At 37.8% G+C, this 16,116-nt stretch overlaps 1 protein-coding gene across 4 annotated transcripts in view; it reads left to right on the forward strand.

The window, feature by feature from the left end:
• PCLO (piccolo presynaptic cytomatrix protein) overlaps positions 1-16,116 on the forward strand; it is a 331,372-nt gene that overhangs the window by 147,835 nt on the left and 167,421 nt on the right. For all 4 annotated transcript variants that reach the window (XM_090135236.1, XM_090135232.1, XM_090135235.1 and 1 more), the window contains exons 5-6: positions 2,204-7,265; positions 7,642-9,647. In XM_090135236.1, coding sequence (XP_089991362.1) covers positions 2,204-7,265; positions 7,642-9,647 — 7,068 coding nt within the window. The remainder of the gene's footprint in view (positions 1-2,203; positions 7,266-7,641; positions 9,648-16,116) is intronic.

Genomic DNA, 16,116 nt, shown 5'->3' on the forward strand with positions numbered 1-16,116 from the left:
TAAAAATATTATATAATAATGGGAGTAAAGATATAAAGACAAGTTTAAAAATATCTATATATATATTCTAAGTATGCTTCATTTTTTACCCAATAGGAAATCGGGTCCATATGATTTATATCATTATGGGCTGAAGAATATCCAAAAGTACCTTTTTCATAATAATGAGTTCTGAAGTTTTTAAGTGGTGATGGTTTCCCAGAGTTGTTTGGAGTGCTGTTGGAGTTTTGTCCTTGTTTATGTATTCAATACAGCTTTATCAGGAGAGTTGTTCTTAGAAATAATTGTCAAATCTAATTTTTAAATGCAACAACTTTCGCTCTGGTATCAGATACTTGGGTTTATTATATTAGGTTCAGTATTATTAAGAACAGATGTGGTTTCTATCCAAGGTAATATCTGATTTTGTTAAGTATATAATAAATCATTTTTCTGAAATGGAGGTTATTAAACTAGATATTGATGAGTAGATTATTTTAATCTTATTGCTAGTGGTTTTAGTGGAGAATTATGTGCACAGTGACATGCCTGACGGCAAGAATAGGTACTTAAACTGTAAATTAAATAGTGAAAAAAATGGACTGCTTTTAAAAAATAACATAACTGACAATAACAAATATTTGTTTTATGATATTTTGTCTTAAATGTAACTTTAGTGTGAATAAACATTTCAAAATATTAATAGACAGCAACTAAACATAAGTGTGAATGTACCTACTATAATACTATAGATGGTACTAAAACTAAAATAACCGTCATGACTTTTTTGTTTTTGTTCCACACTTTTTTTTTTTTTTGAATGCAGTATAATGCTAACAGTGCTGATAAGTCCCAGATTTAAGTAAATTGTTAGGCCTACTTCAGAAATCATTGACTTAGATTAACAAAATTGATAAATAATCATAGAGTCATCATAGAACCATGGAATGGCTTAGGTTGAAGGGGACCTTAAAGGTCATCTAGTTCCAACCCCCTGCCATACATAGGATTGCCAGCACTGAATCAGGCTACCCAGGGCCTCATCCAACCTGGCCTTGAATGCTTCCAACAATGGTGCATCCACAGCTTCTCTGGGCAACTGTTCCAGTGCCTCCCCACTCTGATAGTACCTGAGTGCTATAATATATACTTAGATCACATTATATTATTAAAATCAGGAGACTTGGTATGCTCGTTCATAAATTACTATTGGAGAGGAAGACACTTGTGTTGATAAGATAAACTGTCATTTTGAAACTGGGCTATTTTGTTAGTTGGATGATGAGATTCTTCCAGTAAGTAGAGTATTTCACAGCTGTGAGAAATTAGGAGGCATTTCACATCTAGGAGAAGGGAAACTAGTGTGAAAATATTTGTTGTAGGATATTCTTCATATTTTGTTATCCAAAGAAAAGTAAGAAAGTATTGGTTACAATGTTCAGTTGCATACGCCTACCTTGTTTTCTTCCTTATTTCTTTTGATCAATAGCTGTCTGTCTTGCTTTTATCATATACAATCATACTTCCCTAGCATCAGCTTACCTCTGCATTGCAAATGTACTGAGAAACTTGTTTTTAATGAGCTGTTGAGAAAATGTTTGTACACGTATGGGGACATTCCAGACCACATTAACTCATGCTTCAGTACTCTGTGTATTCTTATGTTACAATGTGTAACACTACGGAAAAACGAAACCAAAGCTCCAAAATTTGAGAAGCTGCACATATTTTTAGGGAACTGTAAAAGATTAAATGGGCAAAGCAAGGAGTAGACCCCAGAAATACTGCAGGCTGTTTGGTAAGCTATATTTATATCTAGAACTCTGTAGGCAATTTTTAAGCATAAGTAATTAAATATTAATTTAAATAGCCAACAAAAAATTTGTCCCATGCACATGTGAACAAATGGTAGACTATCATTAGATAGGATTCCGAAAGCAATTAACTACTCTATTTGCTTTTTATTTGCATTTAAAATTTTACAACTTATAATATCATTTACTGATGTGGAAAATCAGGCAAAGCATAGTTAAATGTTAGCATAGTTAATGGCTTTGCAAAGCAGAATTAGTGTTTAGTCATTTATGATTTAATATAATTTGACTTAAAATTTTACATCTGGGACTTTAGCTCATCTTTTAGAAAAACACACATATGTAATTGCTTGGAGACATAAAGAATTTATATATAAGTATATACACACGCATATGTATTTATTTTTTAGGAAAAGGAGGATGACAAATCAGATACATCAAGCTCTCAGCAACAGAAAAGTCCACAAGGTCTGAGTGACACCGGGTATTCTTCTGATGGGATATCAAGTTCACTTGGTGAAATTCCAAGTCATATCCCCAGTGATGAAAAGGACTTACCCAGAGAACCTAGCCAAAAAGACACTATTTCACAAGAAAGTCCACCGAGCCCCTCAGATCTAGCTAAATTAGAAAGTACTGTCCTTTCTATTTTGGAAGCTCAGGCAAGTACACTTGCTGATGAAAAATCTGTAAAAAGGAAAGAACTTTATGAAACATACAGTGAACAGACAAAGGATCAGCATAAAACAAAGCCTTTGCCTGTCACTCCAGAGTCTTACAGTTCTGATGAGGAAGATTTAAAAGCTACTCAAGAAGGTGAAAGAACCATTGCAGCAGATAGCAAAGGAGGTGCTTCGTCCCGAACTGATTACAAGGAAGAAGATGGAGGAGATGACACACCAGCAAGAAGACAACGCTATGATTCTGTGGAAGACAGCAGTGAGAGTGAAAACTCACCTGTACCAAGGAGAAAAAGAAGAGCTAGTGTTGGCTCTTCAAGTAGTGATGAATACAAACGAGATGACAGTCAGGGATCTGGTGATGAAGAAGACTTCATTAGAAAACAAATTATAGAGATGAGTGCTGATGAAGATGCCTCAGGTTCTGAAGATGATGAATTCATTAGAAATCAACTCAAAGAGATCAGTGTAACTGAAAGCCAAAAGAAAGAAGAAGTGAAAAGCAAAACCAAAGGAACAGCAGGAAAACATAGGAGAATGGCACGGAAAAGTAGTGCAGGCTATGATGAGGATGCAGGAAGACGACATTCATGGCATGATGATGATGATGAGACTTTTGATGAAAGCCCAGAGCCAAAATACAGGGAAACTAAAAGTCAAGATGGTGAAGAACTTGCTATAAGTGGAGGAGGAGGCCTTCGGCGTTTCAAAACAATAGAATTAAATAGTACAATAACAAGCAAATATTCTGAGACACCTGAACAACAGAAGGGTATTTTGTATTTTGATGAAGAGCCTGAGCTAGAGATGGAGAGTCTTACAGATTCACCTGAAGACAGATCTAGAGGAGAAGGGTCCTCTAGTTTACATGCTTCTAGTTTCACACCAGGTACATCACCTACTTCAGTGTCATCACTTGATGAAGACAGTGACAGCAGTCCTAGTCACAAAAAACTGGGAGGGGAGAGCAAACAGCAGCGCAAAGCTAGGCATCGGTCTCATGGTCCTCTTCTTCCAACTATTGAGGATTCTTCAGAAGAAGAAGAACTACGGGAAGAAGAGGAACTGCTAAAGGAACAAGAGAAACAACGTGAGCTAGAACAGCAACAAAGAAAAAGTTCTAGCAAAAAATCTAAAAAGGACAAGGATGAATTGAGAGCTCAGAGAAGAAGAGAACGGCCAAAGACTCCTCCAAGTAATCTTTCTCCCATTGAAGATGCCTCTCCAACAGAAGAATTACGACAGGCAGCAGAAATGGAAGAGCTGCACAGATCTTCCTGTTCAGAGTACTCACCTAGTATTGAATCAGATCCTGAAGGATTTGAAATCAGCCCAGAAAAAATAATAGAAGTACAAAAAGTTTACAAATTGCCTACTGCTGTCTCTCTATACTCACCAACAGATGAAAAACTAATTGGAGTCCTAAAAGAGGAAAGTGGTCAAAAAACACTGAAAAGTGCTGAAGAAGTATATGAGGAAATGATTCATAAGACCCACAAGTCAAAGTCTTTTCAAATTACGAGCGAAAAAGATGAGGTATTTGAAAAAGAATCTTTATATGGTGGAATGCTGATAGAGGATTATATTTATGAGTCTTTGATAGAGGATACTTACAATGGAACTGTTGATACTAATCTTGGAATGAGACAAGACGAGACTAATGAATATATTCAGCAGAGAGGAAAAGAGAAAAAAATAAGAGCTTCAGAACAGATCTATGATGAACCACAGAAAATTACTGATCTACAGGACGACTATTACAGTGTAGAGTCTTTATGTTCAATTGTGCCTCAAGAAGATATTGTTTCTAGCTCTTATATTATTCCAGAAAGTCATGAAATAGTTGTATTAGACAGCACAGTTACTTCCACCACTGAAGAAAAGCAGTTGTTAGATGCAGAAGCTGCTTATGAAGAGCTTATGAAAAAACAAAGAATGCAGCTAACTCCTGGGTCCAGTCCAACACAGCCAACTTCAGATTTTGCTCCTGCATCTGATACAAAGGTACCTAGTATTGGAGAAATGGCAGATAGCACATCTTTAACATCAAGCACCACTTCAGCAATCTCAGATGTATCATCTCTCAGTAGCATAGCACTTTCTATTCCAGATGTTAAAATAACACAACATTTTACAGCAGAGGAAATTGAAGATGAATACTTAACAGATTATGCTAGAGAAATTCAAGAAATAATTTCTCATGAAACATCGATGTTGACATACTCTGAGATATCAGAAGGTGCTGCATCAATTTTACCTTCTGATACAGCTTCCTTAACATCATCTACATCTTCCGTTTGCACCACAGACAGTTCATCACCTATAGATAGTGCAATCACAGGTTATGTAGATACAGCAGATGCTGTAAGTAAACTAGCAGATTCTGAAGACATAATAGCCCAAGTTCCCTTTACATCTACAGAAGAGTACTCTGAAGTGAGCATGCCTTATGAATCTGTCTCTGGAGCCACTACAAGGCCAACTATAGCCTCAGATATGGATACTGTGCATCAAGCTGCAGTTTGTTTGCCTGAAACTGCACCTTCGGTATTCACCACTACTGTTATAAAACCCAAGCAATATGCAGCTGATACCATTACTTATGATATCTCCACAGCAGAAAAGGATGCAGCTAGGAAAATGAAAAGTACAGTAGAGGCTGACGCTGTCAAAATTCATCATGAAGATTCACACAAAGAATTGAGTCTTGATACGACAAGGGTTAACTTGACTGGTGCTACATCTGAACAACCACCCATATGTGTAGCATCAGTTTCAGTTAAAGAGCCTGCATTAGAAACACCTTCTGTATCTACACCCAGAGGTGTAAGTAAGACCAGCATAGTCTCCATACCTTCCTCAGCTCCTGCTCTAACATCCAAAGTATTTTCACTTTTTAGAAGCTCTTCTTTGGATTCTCCTGCACAACCTTCTCCACCCCCACCCCCACCCCCACCACCTCCTCCTCCTCCACCATTACCTCCACCTATTTTACCCAAACCAGCCATTTATCCCAAAAAGAAGTCACAGATTCAGGCTCCCATGGCAATAGCTCCCACAGTGGTACCTTTAGTCACAAGTGTTGCTACACTGGAATCTGCAGCTGTATTAAAGAATCATGTGGTACCTGTCACAAAAACATACACCTCAACACCACCTCCTGTACCACCCAAGCCATCCTCCATTCCAGCAGGGCTCGTTTTCAGTCACAGGCCTACTGAAGTAACTAAACCTCCAATTGCTCCTAAACCAGCAGTTCCTCCACTCCCAATAGCTGTTCATAAGCCAGCAGAAACACAGCCCAAACCAATAGGTTTGTCATTGACATCAAGTATGACTCTGAATTTAGTCTCTTCAGCTGAATACAAAATAGCATCTCCCACATCCCCTTTGTCTCCACACTCTAACAAATCTTCACCAAGGTTGGCAAAACCCTCACAGGAAACTTATGTTGTCATCACATTGCCATCTGAGCCTGGAACTCCCACAGAAGCTATCACTAGCCAGGCTGTTACCAGCTGGCCTTTAGAAGCACCTTCTAAAGAACAGATTCCCCAGCCTATGCAACCAATTTTTACTTCATCCATGAAAGCTGTGGAAATTCAAAGTATGGCAGATCAGAGTATGTATATTACAGGTGCTTTGCAAACTATTCCTGTGACCACACAATCAACTTTTGAAAAAGTACCTAGTTCAAAATCAGAAGCAGTAACAACAGAGGTAGCCAAGACCACAGCATCTGTAGTGAAGCGCCTAGTGCCCAGTGTTGGTTTAGGCAGTGTTGCTATTACTATACCTCCAGAACCAATATATATAACAGATCAACCCAGGTATAGAGAGAATGGAAGATTCCATCCTTTGGGTGATGTCATTGATCTTCGCACTTTAACTAAGATGGATATTGAAATGAGAGACAGCTGTATGGATCTGTCTTCTGTTTCCATGGATGCAAGAAGGCAAATGCCCTCAAGTGATACATCTGGGAGGCCAGTAAGTACTGTTCAGCCAGCTATAATAAATCTTAGTACTGCATGTGTTGCAGATCCTTCTCTGTCTATAGTCACTGAGACAGTAGCTGTCATGACCTGCACTGCCACTGTAAGCTACTCTGCCAGCACAGACAGCCTTGTGGATCTGGGACACGCAATGACAACTCCACTGCAGCTAACAACATCAAAACATTTTGAGCCTGCATACCGAGTAACAAGCAGCCAGCCCTTCCCTATAAGTAGAGATGAAGTGCCAATAAATTTATCCCTAGGTACTTCAACACATGCAGTGACATGGGCTGCTACAAAGCCTGTTACTGTACCACCAGTTAGTGTCACAAATGGTTGGACTGATCTCTCCACTTCTCAAGAACCAATGGAAGTTGGAGCAGTTGACCTTAGCACTACAAAATCTCACAGAACAGTTGTAACAATGGATGAAACTACTTCAGGTATCGTAACTACAGTAATAGAAGATGATGAAAAGCCTGTGGACCTGACTGCAGGGAGAAGAGCCGTCTGCTGTGATATGGTTTATAAACTGCCATTTGGTAGAAGCTGTACAGCCCAGCAACCTCCAACTACACTTCCTGAGGATCGATTTGGTTACAGGGATGACCACTATCAATATGATCGTTCAGGATCATATGGCTACCGAGGAATGGGAGGTATGAAACCATCTATGTCTGACACAAATTTATCAGAAGCTGGACTGTTTGCATATAAAAGCAAGAATAGCTTTGATTATCGAGTTGGGGCAACTGATGCAGCAGTAGATCTTACTTCTGGAAGAGTTACTTCAGGTCAGTATGACACAGCTGCAGATCTTTCTTTGAAATATGATTATGATGTTCCTCATCTCATTTCAGGATGATTTTTTATATATTATTATTTTTCCCCTTCTGTTGTTTTGTTTTCTTTCGGACATTGTGACAAACAATTCTGGATTACACATGTATTTCATTTCTTCATTTTACATATGTGTTTTGCACAGAGATGCCTGCATGTGCCTGCATGTTAAGAAATGCTGCTTCCTTCACATCTAAATAGATCAATAACTTGAAGATTTGCATGCAGTTTCCCCTCCCCATTTAATTCATCAAGATGAGATGACTATCAGAGTCCACAGAGCAGCATTCTTTTGTGGGACTGGACTGTAACTTTGCCCTGTAATTTCAGGTGAGGTTATGGATTACTCAAGCAAGACCACTGGTCCTTACCCAGAGACTCGACAGGTAATTTCTGGCATCGGGATCAGTACACCACAGTATTCCCAAGCAAGAATGGTATCATCCCTCAGTTCCCCATTCGGCGCTGGAAGTGTTTTAAGATCATCCAATGGTGTTGTTTATTCTTCAGTAGCGACTCCAATCCCATCTACATTTGCCATCACTACACAACCTGGTTCTATTTTCAGTACTACTGTCAGAGATTTACCTACTCTCCAAACAATTGACTCAGTGCCCTCATTATCAACTTTGCAACAAAATCAACCACTTCCAAGATCATATAGTTTCTTAACAACAATGGCAGCTGAAAAAGATGCAAGTGCTACTCTTGATGTTGAGACAGGCTTACCACCTCTTACTCTAGAAGCTATTGCTACTGAGCCAACCAACTTAATACCTGCTACAGCATCTGAAGTTTATACAGATGTAATCGAAGATGAGGTTGCTCTTATCATTGCCCCTGAAGAAGGCAAACAGCAGCAGCTTGATTTGGAGCGTGAACTTCTTGAACTTGAGAAAATTAAGCAACAACGCTTTGCTGAAGAGCTAGAATGGGAACGTCAGGAAATTCAAAGATTTAGGGAACAAGAGAAGTTTATGGTGCAAAAAAAGCTTGAGGAGCTGCAATCCATGAAACATCATCTCTTATTTCAGCAAGAGGAAGAACGGCAAGCTCAGTATATGATGAGACAAGAGACATTAGCCCAGCAGCAGTTGCAACTTGAACAATTCCAACAACTTCAACAACAACTCCACCAACAGTTAGAGGAACAAAAAATTCGACAAATGTATCAATATGGTTATGATCCTGCAGGAACTGGCTCTCCACAAACAACCACAGATCAAGCCCTTTTGGAAGGACAGTATGCAACCACAGAAAATGGCCAATTTTGGCCTACTGATGATGCAACCACTACAGCTTCAGGAGTGCTGGGTATTGAAATTCCACAAAGCCAAACATGGTATACAGTTCAGTCAGATGGCATTACCCAATACATACCTAGGTCTGGTATCCTGAGCTCTGTTTCAGAAATGTCTCTGAAGGATATTGATGTTAGAGAGGAGAAGCAATTGAAAAAGAGAAGTTCTATGCCAAAATTACGTGGTCCCTATGAGGAGCTGGAGGAGTCTCTGGAAGAAGAGCCCAGATGCTACAAAAAGATAGTGGACAGTGGAGTGCAAACTGATGATGAAGATGGAGCAGACAGAGGTTACACAAATAGGAGACGAAGAACTAAGAAGAGTGTTGATACAAGTGTCCAGACAGATGATGAAGATCAAGATGAATGGGATCTTTCTAGCAGATCTAGAAGAAAGCCTCGTGTAGGGAAATACAGTGAGAGTACCACAGAGGCAGACAAAGCCAAACAATTCTCCAAAGTGTCTAGTATTGCAGTTCAGACGGTAGCAGAGATTTCAGTACAAACAGAACCTGTAGGAACAATAAGAACACCTTCAATCAGGGCTCGATTGGATGCTAAGGTTGAAATCATAAAACACATTTCAGCTCCAGAAAAGACATATAAAGGAGAAAGTTTGGGGTGTCAAACAGAGACAGAGTCAGACAATCAGAGTCCCCAGTATTTGTCAGCTTCATCCCCCCAGAAAGATAAAAAACGCCCAACACCATTAGAAATAGGCTACTCATCTCACCTTCGTCCGGACTCCACTCTGCAGGTAGTCCCTTCCCCTCCCAAATCTCCCAAAGTTCTCTATTCACCCATTTCACCTGTTTCACCAAGCAAAGTTATAGAGTCAGCATTTGTACCATATGAAAAATCCATCACTGATGACATCAGCCCTCAGAAGATGCTCCATGCTGACATTGCCAAGGTTCCTCCATCAAGCCCAAAGGCAGCAAAGATGATGCAGCGCTCTATGTCTGATCCTAAGCCCCTGAGTCCCACAGCAGAAGACAGTTCCAGAGCTCAGTTTCAGTACACTGAGGGTTTCATGGTAAGAAGTATTTGTTTTCTTTTCTTTTTTTTTTTTTTTTTCAGTATGCAATTGTACAGCTGACTATTATAGCATAAGGGCTGATTCATTAGCAGTGGCTATGTATGTAGTCTTTTCAACATGCTGATAAGTCCCAATGAATGTCTGCTGTCTAAAGCAAGGCTATTTGAGTCACTGCTTTGCCTGGAAATAGTGGAACTGAGATCACAGTCTTAGTGAGATTCAGGAAAAAATGAGCAACAAATATTTGTTCAGAATTTGAATGGCACTTTTTGTTTCAGATAGCACTTAACTGCCAATAAAATAGTTACTAGCAATTCCTAGAAATTGAGAAACATTTTATTTTCTAGTAATGCAACACCCAGCTCATGTGGCATGGTCTGTAGTGTATTTACACTGGAATTACTACGTATGCCTTCTGAGACAGATGACACCAGATTTGTAATTTCATAATTTAGCTGATATTTAGCCATTTGTGATACTGTTGGTAATCATATGTCCCAGTGTGTATGTACATCTTTTACCTCTTCCAAACTGAATGTTTTAAGACCACAAATAGTTGGGTTTTTTTGTTTGTTTTTTTGTGTTGTTTTTTTTTTTCTTCTTCTTGTTTTGTTTTGGGTAGGAAGGATTATCAAGAAGTTATGCAGGTGCTGGAGGCTGTTTCTTATAAGGTCAGGGGAGATGTACTGGTTTTAGTTGGGATAGAGACAATTTTGAATAGTAAAGGATTGACATTATAAATTTTCTATTTCTATGGTATTCTTTCTCCTTGAGAAGATTTCTGATTTGGGAATCAATCCATTGTTAATGAATGGGAAGAAGTAGTACTGTTTAACAAAACAAACAACAAACAAAGAACATAATTTAACATGTTCTTGGCTGTCCTTTTGTCTGACTTCATTCTGTCAATTGTAGGGTCAGTATCTAACTTGTAAGAGCTCTAGGAGAACTGCCATTCGACTTCTGTAATTTTTGTCTTTTATGTTCCATTGCTTGTGAATACATAAGTAAGTCTGTAGTACAGACTGAATAGAATAAAGTGGGTTTGTCCTTCTGTGTTTGATATTTTGTAGTGACCAGGTTTGTCACTACAAGACAAACGAGAACCTCATTGTAAGCAGTTTCTACAGCTTTACATATTTGATCAGATATTAAGTACTTCCTGTGCTATCACTGCTTAAAACCATTATTAGTGGTTTGAAGGGAAAACTGTAGTCTTGACATATCAACATCATTCCCTAATGCAGAATTAACAGCGTGAGAAACAATAGCATCAACACTCCTTTCATGTAGAACAGCACCTTGAAAAATGTTGAGCAGAGGTTATAAAAGGTTGAGTTGCACGCGATGTTGGAGAGTAATTGTAATATTATAGAATAATTGGCAGTGCAGTGAAACTATTACTGAGGACGAATGATTCACTTCACTTATTTTATAGATGCATATATATGTAATATGGATTGTATTCTTTATACAGTGATGGATAATGATAAATTCTATAAATACTGATTTTTTAGAAGTGTTTATGCTGGAGTTTGAGCATGTACAGTACTCATTAATGAAGACATGAAAACAAAAATCTTGCTTTCATTACTTACCCACATGATTGTTACCATTTTGCTCTGATCCCAAACAGTAATGAACTATACTGATTATACTACTATGCAGTCATCAAGCAGAATATAGTCCATGTCTCAAAGTGCTTACAATTTAACTCAATGAGATGGGCATTTTTTTCTGGAACTTGAACTACAAGTTGACTAATGCAAGGAAAGTAAAAATCTTCCATGTTCTTAAAGTAGACTGTGTTAACTGTGTCTTGTGGCATGTGGTGGGGAAACTGCTCCGTAAACCTCCCATGGCCATCATGGCAGCTTTCAGATCTGATGTTACATTGAGCACTAGGTATGTTTTCCCCTCTCTTTCTGATACAGGCTTTTATGTTCAGTTCTCTTTGGCTGGAATCAGTTGAACAATAACCCAGCAGAAGTTATACATAATAAAAAGAATACTTAGAAAGATTCAGAAAAGAATCTAATGATATCATCAGCATCTGGAACTATGGGCATAATTTGCTTTGGTCTTATCTGTGTGAGTTTCAGTTCTTAATTACTCTATCCAGTTGTACTGGGAAGAGAGGATCTTCAGCTTCCAGAAGACTTCCAGTATTCATTCCAGTATAACTATGATTTTTGATACCAACTAAGAACCCGGTGGTTAGAACTTAGCATCTCAAAAGGGAAAAAGTGGACAGTATTTTCTTCTTTTATGCCTTAACATTCTTACTCAAAAATTCCTCCTGATAATATATACATAGTGGCACTGTTGAGAAAGTATAAACCTTGACATTTTTTTCTACTGCAGATTTATGTTGTTACAACATTCTATTATTATACTGAAGTTTAAATTCAAGATCATTTATGGATAATCTTAATAAGTATGAAATGAAAATACGAAATGAAAATGTTTCATCAACATTGAAGTATTTTTGGACTGCAGCTGTTTTTTTGTTTGTTTGTTTTTGGGTTTTGTTTGTTTTATTATTATTATTTTGCAGAGTCCAGTTGCCATTTGTAAATTCTCTGTGTTCCCTTTTGTGCCTGTTGAGTGGAGAACACTTACTTGCCTACTTTTAAAAAAGGAAAGGCAGAGGGGATCAGATACATCATTCAGAACAATGAAGTTCAGTGCAGAATAACTTGTGAAACAGTTCACTTAGAAGAAGTCAGTGATGAATGTAAAGAAAGAAATTAGAAATGAAAGATGTATTTCTCTACTTAAGGGAATATTTTTTGCATGGATAAATATCCCATTACATTTTTAATAGTTCTTGTTTCAGGATTATGTCTTTGTTTCCATTTATAAATGCTGTAGGTGAAAAGAGTGTTCATGTGATGTGGTCATCTGCATGTTTCACAGACAAAATTTTGTGGCAGTTTATAAAAAAGTTTTATGTTCATGCAATCAGTGAGCTTAAAAGGGTAGGAATAAAATAGCTTTGTTTTAAGGATTACAGTAAAATGACACTTAGCCCTCTAGGTAATGCACTTTCATCATTCATATCCTTCTTCCATTGAAAAATATATTTATTATAATATTACAAGGGAAAGATTATGGAGACTGAATATAAAGATAAAATGGTATTTCTACTTTTTACAACTACTGCTGTAATTTTATGTTCTTTAATGTCCCTTTTGTAGGAAATTATGATATTTTATCCAGTCTAGTGGAACTGAAAGACTGAGAAATAATCTCCCTGCTAATCATCTAATGATAAATACCCAGAAGATATTGCTTTTGGTGACAGCACATTTAATGTCGAGATAACAAGTTATGCATTTACATTTTACTTCACTGTTTATAGTGGCCATAGCTTCTGTGAGCAGTAGAATGAACACAGATGGTGGATTCCCATTAATCCTAGAATTAAAAAATTGCTATGCTTTTTGCTTACATTAGTAGCTCTTAGGGAGTGCAGTTCTGTGAATAACCAAGTGTAGCTGTGTCAAGGAAAAATTGTGAGATGCAGGTTGCCAGTAACAAAGTAGAGTCATGGAAGCCACCCATATAGAATTGTTTCTATGCAAAGATACCCAGTTTTCTCTTTTGTCAGCTTTGTGCCACTTGAGCTCCCAGTGGTAGTGAGTTCCCCAGTGATATCATTTGAGACTGCCCTGCAGTCCTGTTTGGGCATCCAGAGAGTGTGAATTCATAGTGATGGTTTCTCTGAGGGCATGAAGTCCTTCAAGGCCTTGAATTCAAATTAACCCATTCAGCAGCAACAAAAAATTGAGTACCTGACTAGTTTAATAATGAAATAGCTTTACACCAGCGCATCATATAATCAAGTCACACACCAGTCACAGTCAACTTAGGCACTTGTACACATTACATCTGAGTAATCAAAGATGGAAGTTGTCTGCCTTTTGCCTTTAGATGTAAAATGCCTGCTCAACTGAATTGAAGCAAATGACAGAAGATCTTGCAGATGAACTGTCATACTTACACAACGTCTACAGCTAAGCAGTGCATAAAACCTCAGAAGTGTCTATATTACTGAAACTAATGCAAAGATGCATCTGTCAACGGCCTACCAGCTTCAGGGTATAAATCATGTCCTTAAGCATCCACAATTTGAATGAATTATAAAGAGAGTTAACACTTTTTTTCGAATTTTTCAACAGGTTTTAGTTGCTGCAACTGTATGGCATATATAATTCAAATCTATATACTACAGTACAAAAGGGAACAATTTCAAGAAAGATCCCAAAAGATTGTTTATTTATTTAAATAAAAACTGCAGAACTTAATCTATTGCTGTTTTAAAAGCAGATGTGATTTTTTTAATACTGATCTCAAAAGTATCATTTAAAAAAATGGAAAGAAACAAAGCACATTAATCTGTATTTTGTCTTCTAGTATATTGCTAACTGATTTTAAAAATACAAAGCCAGATGTTTGAAAGTGTTGGCTCAAATCTATAGCACCTCATAATATAAATAGGTAATAAACATAAATTAGTACAAATATTGTTCCCTATAATTGCTGTCCTCATTTTAAAATCAAGCTAATGGAATTTACCGTATTAACATTTCCCTTTTGTACCATGACATTTCTGCCTTGTCCATGATACTGTAACTACAGTTGTAATTCCTCTTTTTCATCACTAACAACTTTACTTAATGGTTTGGATAAATCCTTACTGCATGTCACATTTAGGTGAGTGGTATCTATTTTGAATCATTATGTTAACATTTTATATTTGATATCATTTCATATTTTCAATTGCAAAGAACATGTGTTTAGCTGTTTTCCTCTTCAGAAATAAAGATTAGGTCTTTAGTGTTTGGAGCTGTTCATTACTGTGTCAGATGTGCTGTACTCCTGGCTACTGGAGAAGGGAAACAAGGTAGTAGTTCCCAGTAGATTTAAAAGCTTCCGTATATCACATCCTTATGTTTTGCTCATCTTTTCAGGACTAAAGTGGTCATCAGACCAGCATGCTAATGAAAGATGTTCTGCTTGGGTGAACAAGCAGATAAATGAACAGAGATAAAGAGCAGGGATATCTGCATGGGGAAGTTTGGGGTTGGAAGTGTCTGTTTACCTTCATCAGAAACATGGAATAGGTTCCTTTCTTAGCATTATGCTAGAATTTCAGGTAACCAGATTTCTGTCCTCATTGGAGCCCAGAACATTGGTGTTTCTTTTGGTTTCTTGTTGACTGTTCTTAAAACTAATTAAAAGGGGTTAGCAGTTTATTATAGCTCTTATATTCATTTTAGTGATCTGTGAGGTATGTGAACACATGATTGTAATTGCAAAAGACTAAATTTGGTGACTTAATTTTTTGGTTTAGTCTTATGATCTTGTCCAGAAAAAAAGATAGAACATTTTCTTTTCTTTAAAAGTCAGCTTTCAATATAACAGCCATTACATTGTGCAGAAACAACTGGCATTTGGTATAGAAAAGCAGTGAGTGAAGAATCATCTTTGGTTGTACGATGGAAGATTATCCTAGATTTAAAGTTCAAAGATTTTTCCTTTTTTTCAGGAAATCTAAGTATCATCTGTGGGATGTGGTTTAATGAAACTCTTCTTCCGTCACGGCTAGTAGCTGATCCTTCATCTTGGCCACGTGTACACCAGTCTTAAAGCGTAGTCTGAGATTGGCCTGATTTGAATGATTCCTATATTTACATGCAGTTTATTGGGGTCAACCTGACAGTACATTAAAATATGTACTGATAGATTAAGTCAATGGGTCTGGCTAAGCACACAGGTTCCTATATCCCTGAAGGGTGTCCCACAGCTACATATGCAGCTGCTTCATTGGTCATGGACAGATCTTATTTTGAGTTTGAATTCAGACCAGAAATCCAGAGAAGATGTAGATGTACCCACTGAATTCCTTTTGTTCTTTTGTGCCTCTGTTGGGCTCATGATAACTGCAGGGGAAAAAAAAACAAAAAACAAACAACATGATCTGGGTTTCTGTGTCATCACAATATCACAGGCTGGTTTGGATTGGAAGAAACCTGTAAGATCATCTAATTTGAACTCCCCTATTATAGGGAGGGACACTTCCCTCTAGACCAGGTTGCTCACAGCCCCATCTGGCCTGGCTTTGAATGTTTCCAGAGATGGGACATCCACAACCTCTCTGGGCAACCTGTTCCAGTGTTTCCTCAAAGTAAAGAATTTCTTCCTAATATCTAGTCTAAATCTGCCCTCTTCCAGTTTAAAGCCATTTCTCATTGTCCCGTTACTACCTGACTGTGTAAAAAGTTCCTCCCCAGCTTTTCGGTAGGCCCCCTTCAGGTAATGGAAGGCCATTCTAACATCCCCCTGGAGCCCGGTCCTCTCCAGGCTGAAGAGCACCAACACAACCTTTCTCCATAGACGAGATGTTCCAGCCCTCTGATCATCTTCATGGCTTTCCTCTGGACCCTCTTTCCTATTATCC

Source organism: Phasianus colchicus, chromosome 1, assembly GCF_987193195.1.
Source record: "Phasianus colchicus chromosome 1, bPhaCol1.hap1.1, whole genome shotgun sequence".
Lineage (NCBI taxonomy): Eukaryota > Metazoa > Chordata > Aves > Galliformes > Phasianidae > Phasianus > Phasianus colchicus.